Raw genomic sequence first — 16,565 nt, 5'->3', positions numbered from 1 at the left:
TTTAATGGCACAACCTAATAACATTGAGGCTGCCTATTCATGCTTTGTGTGGCCTGCCCCCGGGTTTTTCCTCTTAAATCAGTAAGTAACTTGGTAATGATGTATTACTGTAAAGGGAACCAGTGTTTGGAACTCACCTTAGAGTTTCAGGAGCCATGTGGCCCATGAAGCTCGATTTTTAGGGGCCACTGAAATTTTTTTAGGGGCCAAATTGACTTTATGCCTAAACATCACGGCGCATTTAGTGACAAGTTACAAGTCCGGAGCCCTACGTTGAAATTTCGAATAATCTCCTAACAGAAAAAGTAGGATTTTTTGGAGGGGGGGGGGGGGATTTTTAGGGGCCACCTTGGCACAGAGCCTTCCTTTTTTAGGCGCTATGACCGATTTCTTAGGCGCATTTGGGGCCTGAGAGTTGCGAACAGTGAAAGAAACAAGATTCATTGAGTTACCTTACCTTGTGAACACTTGATGGATCTGCGAGCCAAGCATTGTACATTTCTTCTACATAGGACGAGCTGGATCCATTGAGGAAGGGCTCTGCTTGGGCGGAATAGTCTGTTCTGTTGGTGGAAGAGACAGATCGTGAGAACGTATCCGTGCTCAACAGCCATGATGCGAATCTTTCTCGACTGGCACCACTAGGAATGTAGGGTGCCAGGTTATTCACAATGCACCTCGCTCGCAACATTTTGCCTGTATCTGAAAATAAAACACATGGAGTAAATCAAGTGACAAATCTCAACAATTTGGTGTTGTTCATCTAAAATAAAAAGCTATCATGTAAGGAGGGGTTTAGGTGTACAGTGATTTTTAAGGATTCTCGCTAATTCCCATTGGTAGGAGGCCTTTTCGCCCGAACTTTTTACCCCAATAGCCAAAATGTTCAGAGTCATTTGTCCCTACTTTTTTTCACCCTAAAAACCACCAAAAATTCATCCAAAGAAAATTCACCCAACAGTTTCACCCAATAATTTAGATAGAAAATTAGAGGAAAAAAAATTGGCCTTCGGCCAATTAATTCGCGGCAAGCGTAGGTTTGGACCAGTATTGGAGATGTTCTAATTCCGTGCCTGCTTCCTTGTAGTCTAAACTTTTCATACTTTTGCGCCCTTGCTTTTCTCACTTTTCTTCCAGCATCAATCTCTACAATTTGCTTATCTGTATCAGTCTGTTCTTTTGTTAGCTGGCGGAGCAAATAGTATATGGAGGGATGATTCTTTCCCACGAGGGTTTAGAACCGACTGTGCCACCCCTCGGTGGCATTGCTGGTCCGCGGACCATCTTCATTTACTGACCGGTAATGATTCCATCGCTCTGGAGGGTACATGGGAGGCATCAGTCTCACCCGTCGCCGAAAAAGCTTACATGATCCGCTCACATATGTCCTATCAAAATACTTCACTAAGGTTTCCATGCTATCTGGTAGTGACTGCTTCAGCAGTTAGAACACGCGCACCACGTCATCTGCCGGGACGAATGCTAGGGCTAACAATTGGGAAAACCCAATTTGTACCTCTCTGTTACTAGGTTTATTGTATTCCACTTGCAAACCAAGCGTTTGCACATGCCTCCAAACACTTTGGGCCAAATGGAAAAAATAGAGCACAATACGCGACCCTGGAAAAACTTGCTTGGAAGCGCTTACAGGTATTATGCCCACTTCAAAGTCACAAAGTATGGAATGCGAATGTGGAGCTTGAATTCCTAGCTCCACACATTTTGACGAGATTGATGCAAAAACTGCTCGGTAGGATTGTGCAGTTTTGTTCGGCAACAAGGCAAAGAATAAAGGTGGAGGAGAATTCCATTGGCCGTTAAGACATCTCATGGGTGAAATAACCAGGGCTAAAATTCCTTGGGCAAAAGGATTTTGGGTGAAAATTCCCGTGGGTGAACAGGATTGGGTGAAATGGCACACAATCATGATTCATAACCTAGAATTTTGATGTTTAGTAATGAGTATGTGTGTGTTAATCTTCTAAATAATTAGAGGAGGCAAAATAAGCCAAAATACTAAGGAGATATCCTTATAAAACAAGGCACTTCTCACATACATTAAGGCCCGCATACATACATATGACAGACACTACATAATATTCATAAATTACGCTGAAAGAAGAGAATTTCCTACAAGTAACTACATTAGTGATGCACAGTTCAGATGCAAAATAATATGAAACAGTGCGTCAAAACTTGAAATTTCTACAGCAGATGGTGCATGAAGGTATGAGGCACTGTTGAAACTCTGGATTCAATCAATGAATACACCAACTTGGCTAAAGATAGCGCCTATATTAAAGTGCCGGCTAGCATATCACATCTGAGTACTTAACAGAAGAAAAAGAAATAAACGCACTAATTTAAATCAGACATCCTGTAACACACCTCAAAACGGAGCAGGTAGAGCCCTTCCACTGCAGTCAGTGGATGACACTGAAAAGTAATTGGCTCAATGAGAATACTTTACGTCCTAGTTCTTTGGTTCTAGCATTAAAAATAGAAGGCTGAAATTTTGGAGCAGCGCCAACTGATATACTAAACACTGCGGTGGTCCACGTAAAAATATGGATTAATAGTAGCAGTGGCACTAAGGATTTACACCTATTCCAAGGAGAGATGTTTCACCACTAGACCAAAACACTTACCAGCTCAATACAATATGAAATCCCAGGAAATGAATCTGTGCTCACAAATAGGTAATTACTTAGTACATACAAGGTAGCTGACCTTCACTGCAGAATGAATGGAATCAACATTGAGACAGACTGCCAAGAAATCAACCCAAGGGACCTTCACTTAAAATCAGGTACCTCCCAGGAAAGGATGTTTACTTTCACCGATAAATATGCCCTATTACCTGAAATTCGTGGGTAAAGGGGCGCGCGAGAAAACGAACAATTCGGAGGAAAAGAGTAAAGATTTAAGTGGCACAGACGAAGGCTACGGAATTGCGAGGAAAGGAAGTAAAATGCACGAGTGGGCTGGACTACTGAATTCTTGGCGGGATTTCACGTTGGGCATCTTATGCTTGGCGTGTCTGGATAACAACAGGAAGTGAATGAGTCAGGCGAAAGTGTGAAGACCCTTCATCATCATATCATATCTACATCTGCGGCTCAACGAGGATCCGGAAAAGTGCAGCGTTAGCGGGCTTCAGCTCATGGAATTTCAATCGTTTTCGGTGTAGGTAGAGTTGATAAGACACGGTGACCTTGCACTGATAAAACGTCAAAATGTAGGGCAGCTCTGTAAGCAACGGAGGAGAAAGTGCGAGGTGAGCAGAGGAATCGGATTTATGCAGTGAACTCACCTGGATTTAATTACAAATTTACTGTGAGTAGCTGATTTCCAAACTGCAGGGTGCGAGCTGGCGGAAAAGTTTGGAAAAATCACTCGGCGGTTGACAACCGCGTGATAACAGCAGCGAAAATCCCCGCTCACTTGCACAATTTTATGACAGACAGATCAGACAGATTGTCAAAGTTCTGAAGAAATGAGGGTGGTAGTCATTAAAAGCAGAGACCCCTTTTAAATACGTCACTATATACACATGCTAGATGCTTTACGTCACCTGGGATAAGAGAATTCGATTCGATCTATGGCCGCCATGTTGAATCCCCCACTTCAGCTGGACGAATATCGAATATCGTATCGAATGCGATTGTTCGAATATCGCACTATCGATTCTTTACCATAGCTTCTAACGGGGACATGGCGATATTCGATCATTCACAAAAGTTGGCAAGAAATCCGCCTCTCAGCCACTTTGACTCTGTTCTCGCACCGGCTCGGCTCATCAGGAGCGAAGCGTATAAGAATGCCCCCGGTCATCGCCTTACTTGTTGCGCTATTCCATCCGTTCCCGGGGATTTCGTGCTAAACCAAAGTATTCATGGGTTATTTTGATCGTAGAATTCATTTCTGACCTTAATTTTTTCAATTAACTGACGCAAATGCACAATTTCACGCGTTCTTCCAAACTTTCCGGAGAAACATAAAAATTTATAAGTTACTTTAAGATAAATTTTACTCGTTCTTGTGGGCATTTCGTGTTGAAACTCGGTATCTGAAGGGACTTTTGATCGTAGATTTCATTTTTGACCTTACTTTTGTTGATTTGTTGACACAAATACATGATCTCGGCGGTAAAAAGAAAAGGTACTCACCGTAGATTGTATTCGTCCTAGTAGGTAGACATTCGTGGTCGAAACTTCGCAAACTAAGTAATGGTATTTTGATTGAAAAATGAATTCATGACCAAACTTATGCTAAAGTATATGATGACACAAACGATGATGACACATTATTGGGGGGGGGGGGGGGGGGGGGGTGTCAGTGGAGTGCGGTCCGGGTAAGCAAGGCAAAAAGCACTGCTTGCCCAAATATCTTAGAGGAAAGAGGAAAATTACGTACCTATTACGTATGTTTTAAATTTTAGCAAATATTATAGATCAAATGTATTAGTGAGTAAATTGCATTAAGAATAGAAAGAGAGAGAGACAGAAATACGTATATAGCAATATAGCAGCCACAAAAGTATAGGAAATCGGCAGAGCGGACGGAGGTGGCGCAGCGCGCTGCGCGGCATGAACACACGGCACGGGCCTACATGCTCTAGAGAATCGGTTGTCTCTATGCGGTTGCCAGACTGCTCGGCGGCGGAATCAGGCGGGCGGGGAGAGCGGTATACGTATACGTTCCGAGTCCGAGCGCTTCGCTGCTTTTGCCTCCGATGCGCTGTCCTGTTCCCTCTTTCCGTCGCGGTTGCGATTGCTGTATGTTTTAAACGCAGAGAGATGTTTTTTCGAGAAATTTAAATAACTCAACAAATTCTAAACGCTGTGGAGTAACGACTGGATATACCTCAAATAAGTGGCAAATGATCATAAGAAAGAGAGAATGAAATAAAACCATTGTTTTTCAAGACGTTCCATCAGATTTCATTCTAAAAATAGACTAAATTGAGGTTCGCGAGGATCTACATATATTTCAACAATTTTCTAGGGAGGCTCCCTGAGGAGGGGAAGGGAGCAGCTAGGATACGTTAAATCACCCCCCCCCCCCATCCCCGGATTACGATCGCTAGAACTAGCACTGGGGGAAGGGTATTTTCAAACTTTAAGTCTCTTTAGTGAAAGAAGTTATTCAAAGAGAGATTTCACTGGTTCCGGATGAAAATGCACGTTAAATTTGTGATACTTGATGGTATGGTATGTTTATCGAAAATCCCAATTTTGACCTTAGGCCTTGTCTCCACGGGACGTTTTCATGGGATTTGTCCCAAGTTCGAATCGCAGGAATGAAACTTCTGGGATTTTTCCCAGTTACCGTCTCCACGGGACGGGGCTCATACAGTCCTGCGACTAGTTTTCGCGGGAAGATAAATTGGTTAAAGTCGAGTATTTAACCGGGATTAAAATAATAATTGCACTCAATTGACAATTAGACACATTATTTTAACTACAACAAACATTAACAATGTAGTAATGAATAAAATATCGCACAATTCTTTTTCACTTCTTCTTCTTCTCTTAGTGGGTCCTAGGTACAAGTACCAAACTTGGTACTGGGAAAAATATTGATTAACTCAATATTTTTCCCAACTTCGTAAGTGGGATTTTTCCCTGGGACAAATCTCGTGAAACGGCTCGTGGAGACAAGGCCTTACTGATGTTATTAATTGATTCACATCAATACGCGATATTTCAGCCCCATCTCACTCCCTTAAAACTGCACTTTTCCCCTCCCACCACCTATTGAGTCATTTTGATACCATTTCTCCTTCCAAGTATATGCTACGGGGGTCAACAGTCGCACGAACACCAACAATGCCCATTTTGCGGAAAATTGAAGGGTGATGGACATAAACTGAGGCCATATTCGGATTCAGCGCCTGAAAACACATGGGAATCCCCTAATCACGACCGGAAGACATTTTTTTTTTAAAAAAAAAAAGTTTATACTTGTTCTCAATCGTCAGAAGAGGGGGGGGGGGGTGGGGGTGGGGGGAATCTGTCTTGAAAGCGTCAGAACTGACATTTAAAGTCATAAGTTTCTCGGTCAGGATGTTAATATTTTATCTGGTGCATTGCATTTGCGAATAAAGTTAACGTTAAATCCACTCTGTGGAACATAGTGTATGAAGGGCCGTTTGTAACTAAAGATACTAATGTTGGCAATACATAAGAAATGATGTAACATATGAAATATTCAAAATATATTTGAAATTTTGAAATATATATACGAAACTGTCGCAATACTGAAATGTGTCAATATTTAGTAAATCGACTCCAAAATATACGGCGAAAATCGTGCAATATATAAGAAATGTGTCACTATATAAGAAATCGACTTCACAATATATATGGCGAAAATCGTGCGATATACAGGGGGATCCATAAATCCTTACCATCCCCTCTAAATTTCTACCTAATTGAGGCAAAGATTTGAAACTTTAGGGGTTGTCCTTAGGTCAAAGGGAGCTACTTTCCGGCCCCCTAAAATTTTCCGGGGAATCCTTAGGGGGGAGGGGGGATGGAAACCAATTATTTTTTCAATTGAGAAGACCCCTTTTGTTGTACCTACCTTGTTCGAAAGCGCATCAAAAAAGGAGACTTTTCGGACCAGAAAGTCAGAAACCAGAAGTCAATATCTCAAACCGTTTCAGAATGGCGTTCGGTTAAAATTCAAGATGGCCGAAAATTGACACCGATTGTTTGTCAATGGATTTGCGCGAAAATCGGTATCTACGGGTATATTGATAGGAGAAAAATGAATTTGAAGTTAGATTTTCTAAAAAAACAACAAATTTCCAAAATGGCCGAAAATTCAGAAACTTCGGAGTTAGGGTTATTTTGGCATAAGATTAACAAATTTGAAGTTAGATTTCTAAATCAAAAAAAAATTCCAAAAAAGCCGATTTTTTTTCTTTTTTTTTTGGACATCTAACTTCAAATTCGTTTTACTCCTGAAAAATACCCGTAGATACCGATTTTCACGGAAATTCATTGAAAAAGAATAGGCGTCAATTTTCGGCCATCTTGAATTTTAACCGAACGTCATTTTGAAACGGTTTGAGATATTGACTTGCTGGTTTACCCGAAAAGTTTCCTTTTATGATGCTCTTTCGAACAAGGTACAACAAAAAGGGTCTTCTCAATTGAAAAAATAATTTGTTTCCATCCCCCCTTCCCCTGAGGGTTCCCCGGAAAATTTTAGGGGGCCAGAAAGTACCTCCCTAAACGGAGACAAAGGCTCAACTTGGATTGGTCCATACGCTGTTTTGTCCTTTCTCTCTCTCGCACTCATTGCTCAGATGCGGCACGTCAGAGGAGCACACTCGTCTTTGAAACGCCGCCGTTTTATCGTCTATCTCTCTCCCACTCATTGATCAGATGCGGCAACCCGCGGCTCGTCAAAGGGACACACACACACTCGCAAAAATACAGGCTGGGCCTCGTAATTTGGTCCGCGGTGGTAGTGGGGATCCCGAATCCGAGTGCCCCGAAAAAACACCGGAGTCCTTTCCGACCATGAGCCCTGGAAAGAACGGCCGTAAACGGGGACTAAGGCTCAACTTGGATTGGTCCATACGCTGTTTTGTCCTTTCTCTCTCTCGCACTCATTGCTCAGATGCGGCACGTCAAAGGAGCACACTCGGCTTTGAAACGCCGCCGTTTTATCGTCTATCTCTCTCCCACTCATTGATCAGATGCGGCAACCCGCGGCTCGTCAAAGGGACACACACACACTCGTAAAAATACAGGCTGGGCCTCGTAATTTGGTCCGCGGTGGTAGTGGGGATCCCGAATCCGAGTGCCCCGAAAAAACACCGGAGTCCTGTCCGACCATGAGCCCTGGAAAGAACGGCCGTAAACGGGGACTGAGGCTCAACTTGGATTGGTCCATACGCTGTTTTGTCCTTTCTCTCTCTCGCACTCATTGCTCAGATGCGGCAAGTCAAAGGAGCACACTCGGTTTTGAAACGCCGCCGTGTTATCGTCTATCTCTCTCCCACTCATTGATCAGATGCGGCAACCCGCGGCTCGTCAATGGGACACACACACACTCGCAAAAATACAGGCTGGGCCTCGTAATTTTGTCCGCGGTGGTAGTGGGGATCCCGAATCCGAGTGCCCCGAAAAAACACCGGAGTCCTTTCCGACCATGAGCCCTGGAAAGAACGGCCGTAAACGGGGACTAAGGCTCAACTTGGATTGGTCCATACGCTGTTTTGTCCTTTCTCTCTCTCGCACTCATTGCTCAGATGCGGCACGTCAAAGGAGCACACTCGGCTTTGAAACGCCGCCGTTTTATCGTCTATCTCTCTCCCACTCATTGATCAGATGCGGCAACCCGCGGCTCGTCAAAGGGACACACACACACTCGCAAAAATACAGGCTGGGCCTCGTAATTTGGTCCGCGGTGGTAGTGGGGATCCCGAATCCGAGTGCCCCGAAAAAACACCGGAGTCCTTTCCGACCATGAGCCCTGGAAAGAACGGCCGTAAACGGGGACTAAGGCTCAACTTGGATTGGTCCATACGCTGTTTTGTCCTTTCTCTCTCTCGCACTCATTGCTCAGATGCGGCACGTCAAAGGAGCACACTCGGCTTTGAAACGCCGCCGTTTTATCGTCTATCTCTCTCCCACTCATTGATCAGATGCGGCAACCCGCGGCTTGTCAAAGGGACACACACACACTCGCAAAAATACAGGCTGGGCCTCGTAATTTGGTCCGCGGTGGTAGTGGGGATCCCGAATCCGGGTGCCCCGAAAAAACACCGGAGTCCTTTCCGACCATGAGCCCTGGAAAGAACGGCCGTTATTAACCTAAGAACATCCCCCAAGTTTCAAATCTTTGCCTCAACTAGGTGAAAAATTTAGAGGGGATCGAAAGGACCTATGGATTACCCTGTATATCGCACGAATTTCGCCACATTTATTGTGAAGTCGATTTCTTATATACTGCACGATTTTCGCCACATATTTTGGAGTCGATTTCCTAAATATTGACACATTTCTTGTATATTGCGACAATTTCGTATATATATTTCAAATTTTCATATATATCTTGAATATTTCATATAATACACCATTTCTTATAAATTGCTAACATTCGTACCTTTAGTTACAAACCGCCCTTCATACATAGTGCGGCGAGCAGTCGCGCGATCGGCCAACACAGGTTCGGCTCCTCGCCTACTCCTCGCCAGAGAGCAGAGACGGTTTTCTGGTCCATTCAAGCGATACATCGAAAGCAACTAGGAACGCGTAAGATCAACGTGAAAGAATCGATTCGATCCTATCGATCTTTTGGTCGGAGAATCGATCAAGAATCGCCAATCACCACACACCAATCGCTCCCATCGTGCACGCGAAAACCTCAGATTTATCAGAGCTGGAACTGTAGTTTGATTTACATTGAATAATAGTTTGCAAGCACCAGTCATCAGCGACTCAGAAATACTACTGTATACCGAATTAATTCGTCAAAGCTACACTGAAACTGCTGGGGCCCGTTGAAGCATTTCATCATGGCTTTGGTGCAAAAACCTGATACGGAGGTTAGTTCTCACTTCTTTTTGAGTCTCACCTTATCTTTTACTATGCCGCTTGAGTTTCTGATTTTTCTCACACCTTTCGTGTTCCCATTTCTCCCAGGTAATTGAAAAAACTGATACCAATACGACTGAAGCTCAAATCGTCAAACATCCCTTGCAGCACACATGGACTCTCTGGTACTTCGAGAATGACCGTTCGCGGAAATGGGAAGAAAACCAAAGAGAAGTCATAGATTTCAACACAGTCGAGGACTTCTGGTGGTAAGGTTCTCTCTATTTTCTCATCTTTATCGTATGCACACAGATCTTAGAGGCCGAGTCGTTAAAAATCATGCAGCTTGCGCCAGCCAGCTGCCAGATTGTCAAATGAACTTCCTACATGTCGATCATATCAATGCATGAATCTGATGAATATTCATCTTAAGTTCAGTTTCATGAAAACTTTATCTTATGTTAATTATACTGCTATCCCATTTTCTCTCTACAGGGATTATGTATCCAATAAGTTTCTTATGATCATGGTACTTGGATTGATCATCACTAAATCTCAGGTCTGTTGATGTTGTTTCTGTCAGATTTATGTGTGAAGAAAATATTTTGTGAAAAAGTCGGCATCACCTTTAATTGTTGTTCCCTCTTGCAATGATGATTGTTTGTGAAGGGAAACATCCACCTGTGTATTTGCATTCCATGAGGTCACAATTTTAAGTTTCAGGATCATGAGGAAAGTGAATCACTTCCTACGGAACTGTTAATTTCAACATTTGTTCCAATGACTTCTCTAAGAATTCGTATAACAGTTACAGTGTCTAAATTTGAGAAGTTCTCAGTATTCTCTTGAGCCCTAAGGTTACTCTCATGCCCAAACCACTTATACTCTCTTCAAATTTATTTCAGTTTGTTCAACCACATTAAACCTGCTGGTGAATTAAAAAATAGTTCTGACTACTCACTTTTCAAGAAAGGCATTCGGCCCATGTGGGAAGATGATGCAAACAAAAATGGAGGCCGATGGCTTATTAACATCGACAAACCCACAAGAGATGAAATTAATTTGTGTTGGCTAGAGCTGGTGAGTGAATTTTTAACTCATCATTTTTCCCTCAAGTTTTTGGTGTGTCCCTTATTTCTTTTTTGCATCCTGAACTTGAAATCATTGACGATGCGTTGAAAGCTAATGATCTCCGGAAATAATCTCCTAACCTAGATATTTAATGTTTCTTGATGGGTGAATTCAAGCCTCCTGCTCATAAAAACTCAATGGTCTGCTAGAGTCAAATTGCACACTAAACGTTACCGTGGCAGTTTGCGATACAAAAATATTGTAACCTCAGTCCTGACGCCTTGGCTCAGCTAAAGCAAATTATTTACACTTTGAACAATGAAGGGTGGGAAAAAAACAATGTTTGATTGATAAGCCTACCTAAACAGTTGTAGTTTGCGATTTGACTCATGTACTTACAGTATTGAGTTTCTTGTGACCTGGCAATTCAAAATTCCCATAACCAATGTAAAATTTAAACGTTAATATCCCAGTTAGGAGTTGAGTTCAGTAATTTTTGATGTAAGTAGTGTGTTTTACGTGAAATTCTGGTTATGAAACATGTATTAGAATGCTTAACTTCGTACCTTGTCTAGTGGTCCATTGCTACCAGTTTGCATACATTTTTCTAGATTCCTTCCTATCACTGTAATACAATTTCAAGTATGCCTGCACAGAAAGAGAACATCAGTAGTGAGCTAGTGCCTTTTTGGGTTCTTAATCACTTACTACATTTTTCATAAATATTCGCAGTAAGTAGGCACTAAGTACTGAAGCACCCTGTGGTGACTAAAGTTTCTAGGAGAGTTTAATAACTTGATTCTCAGAAACTGCTATAACTTCCTCCTTGTTTTAATTTGTTTCTTTTCAAATTCATTAAAAAATGTCAAGTTTTCAAGGTAATTACAGTACAGAAAGAACAGTATTTTTTATCTATCTAAGTACATCTGAAAATCAAACTTTTTCTGACCTTTATTTTTTTATTTACTGCCACTCTGATTATAGTGCGCCACACTAAACCTATCTCATTTTGATCCAATCTTATGGTGAATTATATTGATGGCTAAAGTATGGAACCAGGTATTTCCGTTTGTGGCGTTGTAGACTTCTCGTTATACTTCATTTTTTCATTGGAAAAGGCAATTTCATTTCTTGAAAACTTCTTCGATTTTTCCTCTATACTAGCAGTCTATTTTGCAGAAATTTCAAGCTATACAGTTAACTTGTTTCTCTTAAAAAAAATAAAATAGGGGCAGAGACTTTGAAATACTTTAATGGAGGTACGTGATTTCACTCTTTAGCCGTCTATATCCTTCCGCCTTTGTGCTCTTGCCAAGGAAGTATTTCAAAATGTCTTAATTTTTTCAAATCGTCTTGATTGAGTATACTAGCTACTTATTAAGTTTTTAGAAAATAGCTTGGAATTTTTTTTTTGACAGTAGAATGAAATGATTAGGCAGCTTTAAATAGAGTAACCATGGAGTAAAATAGAGTTCAATTTTATTAAGGGTTGGTAAACTCTAAATATTGCTGCCAATAAGTACTCGCAGCTTAGCTTTTGGAGCTAGTCTCCTAATTACTAAAAATGATTCTCATAATTTCTTTCTAGGTTTTATGCATGATTGGAGAAGCATTTGACGAAGCAAGTGATGAAATATGCGGTGCTGTTGTCAGTATCCGTGCGAAAGCAGCAAAATTAGGTTTGTGGACTGGAAATGCAAATAACGAAAAAGCTGTAAAATATATCGGGTGAGTTAAGAATTTCTTTCCTTGAAATAATTTTTTTAATATGCATTATGCTGTATCTGCAAAACCAACTCCACATTATAAAATTAGTATTAATCTGAAATTGTGTTCCTCCATTTTATCCCACTTGAGGTGTAGTGTATTCTATGAAACTCAGTCTAGGTTGAATGGCTGCCAATAGGCAGCGCTGTGTAATGGGGTAGCAGCTGTGAGCACCGTCACCAGTGAACAGTCAGTATTCGACCAATAAACGTAATGTCAGTTTTCGTATTTGTAATCGTTATGTATCCGTGTTATCAAGAGGTCACGTCATTGAATAAAGTATTTTGCTATGTTGTTAAGCATGAGTTATTAAATCTAAAGACTGTTGAAGCCTCAACTGATGTGTAGAAAGTGGCTTTTTGTTATATTCACAACCAGTGTTCCAACCCCACGAGCGCCATGTCGCCAAATGCTCCTAAAAAATCGGCCATGGCCCCTAAAAAATGAAGACCCTGCGCCAAACGTGGCCCCTAAAAAATTGTCGCAATCCTAAATCACGGTTTGATGATTTCAAGATTTTTGTCAGTCAGCCTGGACTGAACGCGCATAGCAAGCAGTTGCGCGCGGAACTTCGTCGCGGCAGCGGCTCAGCAGATCGAGAATCGTACTACTTATCGTACATACTATAGAATCGTTCTACTACTTTTCATAATAGGAAGTCAGAAAAAGTATTATTTAATTGAGCAAACTTTAAGTAAACTAAAAGCTCCTTGTTTTAAATCGGAATATCATTCCTTTGGCCTTTCCCTTTCCCAAGTAATGGCTGCGAGTTGCAACTTGCAAGTCCTGTAACTGTATATCTTGCGTATAACTTTTCACTAAATGCGCCGTGATATATAGGCAAAAATTCAATTTGGCCCCTAAAAAATCTTCAATGGCCCCTAAAAATTGAACTTGATGGGCCAAACGGCTCCTAAAACTTGGAGGTGAAGTTGGAACACTGTTCACAACTGTGAAACTCGGAAAAGTTTGGTTTCCTTGTTGTAGGGGAAATTAGGTTTTTCTCCCAACACCTCTGTTGGTTCAAATCGTCATTCATTCATTTTCCCTGAATCTCATGGGATGGTGTTGTAAGATTTTTTCCTTTATTCACCATCAGCTCTTTAAAAACAGTTAACTACTAAATATTAAATGTTAAAATTATATCGAATGGTCTTACAATTCTACAAAGTCAACCGCTGTGATTTCACATCTTCAAATCTGAAGAGAGCACGACTGTATTTCAGCTGAGTGATTCCTGTTAACTCTTCTTTATTTTATTTTTAAATTTTGCTCTTCCAATGAACACTCAGAGAAATTCCATTTTCTGAGACAATCCTTTTAAAATCAGTGATTAAAAGTCCATGAACTTTGTTGCATGCTCTTTTCTCTGAGTAATCTGGACTTAAATGCACAGCAAAAAACCTCTCTTATTCAAAGATTTTAAGGAGATATTTATTACATCTTGCTGATGATCATCACCTAGTATTCACCATCAGCTAGTAATTTCACTTCAATTGAGAGCTGTCTGAGTTTCCTCTACTTTGCCATCCTAGGGGGGTAGAAACTTCTCAACGATGTGTCTGGCAGGTTGCGATCAGTAGAATGCAAGAATGGGAAGACCCTGAAAGCAGGTTTTCTCAATGGGGTGATCGTCTGGCTGAAGGAAGTGTGAAGCAATTCCTACACCTGTACCATTCAGAAAATAGTGCGTACGTTCAGATGCAAATATCTTGACTCCTACTGCAACGTATGGCCTAATTTTTTGGCTTCAGGCCTATGATGAACTTTTCGGCAACCTTTTAAGTTGTATCATAATTTATTAAAAGTAACTGATCTCCGACTGATGTTGCAGAATTCTTTTCTTAATTCTCTATGACAGAAATGAAGTATATCGATGGTCAAAGGGCAAAACCACGTCTCTTTATGGCAGTGTTTCAAAATTTCTGGTCCTAGATTATTTTTTCAAAGAGAAACAAGCCAACTTCATGCCTGAAATTTTTACAGAATATTCTGCTAATACTGGAAAAATCAAGGCCGGTTTAAAAAAATTACGTTGACTAGTTTTTCGAAGGAAAAATAAAGTATGTATCACAAGAAATCACCAATGTCACGAACAGAGACATATGATTTTACACTTTAGCCATCAATATTCACCACATTAACATTTTATGCTCTTCAAGATTTGTTAATTGATAAGTTCCTTTTTTATATTTCAGATACAAATTAAAGGAGAGCCTGAAATTGCAACCAAAAGTTCTGATTTACCAAACGCATAAAGATACGGTTAACCATGGATCAACCATCCGCTCCACATACCAAATCTAAAGAATCCGAAAACAGATTGAATGAGATTGATTTCCAGAAGACAAAGTACACCGTTCATTTTCGTGAAGTATTAACCTAATGGAAGAAAACTTTTAGTTCAATTTTTTCTCCCCTCTCTTAAATTGTTTTTTCTTATTCTCTTTTTTATCTTCTTCAAATTTCTATTTTTATAGGTGATAATTTATGTTGTCTCAGTCACCATCTTGAAATTCTCAATTGTACAGCTCTCATTGATAACTTTTGCATGTTCTACATGAATGTTTTCCTTCACATTTTGTCTGTATTTATGCAAAATATTAAAATGCGATTGTTTTTCTTTTGTACTCTTGTGTATACCTTCTTGAGAATCATTCCCCTAAAATTCGTCTCATGGTGTGCTCAATGAAAAAACTCAACGCCTGAGCTCCTTTTTCTTCACCAGAATATTTGACATAATTGTTTGTATTCCGTGTAATTTTTCAACTTTAAATGCCCTCTCTTGGAAATCTAGAAAATATCAATCTATAATTCCTCATACTTTAGCTTCTTGGAGGACTATTTAGAATACCAAAAGATCATTCCATTCCACATATAAGCTCTCAGAACTAAATCGATAAAGTGCAAAACATGGATGTTGCACTTACTTAATGTTTTCTTAAGAAAAATAGTCAATGTAATCTCTTTTAAATTTCCTTGATTTTTCATCTCTGACAGCAGAATATAATTCTGTATAAATTTCAAGCTTTAAAGTTGGCTTCTCATTTTTCGAAAAAATAAAAAAGGAGCAAAGATTTGGAAACACTGTAATGGAGATATGTGGTTTCACACTTAGGCCATCAAAATTAAACATCAGAATTGAAAAGAAAGTCTAAAGCACTGTTTTTTACTCATTATTAATCATGAAGAAACCAAAATAGATTGAGAGTTAGAAGTAGTAATCATAATTGCATTCAAGTAAATTTATTCAACAGCTTTAAAAGGTATTTTTGTAAGGGCATGCTTTAATGATAAGTTTTGAAACCAAGGCCTGTTAGAAATGGTTGAAAACTGGACAAACTTTTGCAAACCTTGAGTGGCAAACGAGAATTATGTCCGTCGCATTCGGAATGATGAAGCGTTGTAGATTGACGAATCATAAGGAAAAGCAACTACTTAGGCAGGGCCTTATGTTTCAGTTTTTACAAAGTGATCCCTGCGATGCTTTAGATTTACCTATCAATGGCCAAACCTCAGAGATCAGGTAGACATCTTGACCGCAATACTTTTAAAAGTTGTCTCCTATTTTATTTTATTGCAAAATTAGCAATTTGTGCTTTTTGTAAGTGCTGAAGATGTACTTATCGATGGCTGAAGTGCGAAACCATGTATTTCCATTTGCAACGCCACGTTGCAGACCTCCTGTCATACTTAATTTTTTCTTTGAAAAATCAGTCAACTTCACGGAAACGTCTTCGATTTTTCTTCTTTGCTAGCAGAATTAGTACTTTGCATACATTTCAAGCTGCAAAGTTGGCTTGTCCGCTTTGAAAAAATTAAATGGGAGCAGAAATTTTGAAACACTGCAATGGTGATAAGTGGTTTTTGCACTTTAGCCATTGACATGTGCTTTGCTAAAACAATTATGAAGTTATTGATTTTAAGTAAAATTAGGAAATTTTGTGATTAATTCCATACAGGAATTTACAATGACTTTAGGGTGAAAAGTTAGTGGTGATCATGTGTTCGCTCTATATTCGCTCTAAATCAGTGGGGCTGTAGCTGGGAAACAAGGGCTGGCACCAGCACCGCTCTAAGTAAATACCTATACTAAGTATGAAATTAACTAAAAAATCCGTTGAAGTAATTACATCGTTTGTCCTACTTTTTTAAATCAGGAGGAAGGGG

The 16,565-nt window shown here is 40.2% G+C and overlaps 2 protein-coding genes across 11 annotated transcripts in view; one reads left to right on the top strand and one right to left on the bottom strand.

The window, feature by feature from the left end:
- Window positions 1-3,474, bottom strand: part of Ogdh (oxoglutarate dehydrogenase Nc73EF) — a 29,718-nt gene extending 26,244 nt beyond the window's left edge. For 6 of the 10 annotated variants that reach the window (XM_019060448.2, XM_072297647.1, XM_019060443.2 and 3 more), the window contains exons 1-2: window positions 3,314-3,474; window positions 458-702 (exon numbers count right to left, since the gene is read on the bottom strand). In XM_019060448.2, coding sequence (XP_018915993.1) covers window positions 458-691 — 234 coding nt within the window. In that variant the 5' untranslated portion in view covers window positions 692-702; window positions 3,314-3,474. The other 4 variants (XM_019060445.2, XM_019060446.2, XM_019060444.2 and 1 more) reach the window with 4 other exon arrangements.
- Window positions 3,475-9,329: 5,855 nt separating this feature from the next.
- Window positions 9,330-15,025, top strand: LOC109039100 (eukaryotic translation initiation factor 4E1). The gene is made up of 5 exons (XM_019054443.2): window positions 9,330-9,568; window positions 9,666-9,826; window positions 10,463-10,637; window positions 12,217-12,356; window positions 14,594-15,025. Exons 1-5 carry the CDS (start codon window positions 9,539-9,541, stop codon window positions 14,700-14,702), a joined length of 615 nt encoding a protein of 204 aa, XP_018909988.1. The 5' UTR covers window positions 9,330-9,538; the 3' UTR covers window positions 14,703-15,025.
- The last annotated feature ends 1,540 nt before the right edge of the window (window positions 15,026-16,565 follow it).

This window comes from Bemisia tabaci, chromosome 3 (genome assembly GCF_918797505.1).
Source record: "Bemisia tabaci chromosome 3, PGI_BMITA_v3".
Taxonomy (NCBI): domain Eukaryota; kingdom Metazoa; phylum Arthropoda; class Insecta; order Hemiptera; family Aleyrodidae; genus Bemisia; species Bemisia tabaci.
Note: the sequence above shows the minus strand (reverse complement) of the source record. Positions and strands in the feature narration are given on the sequence as shown.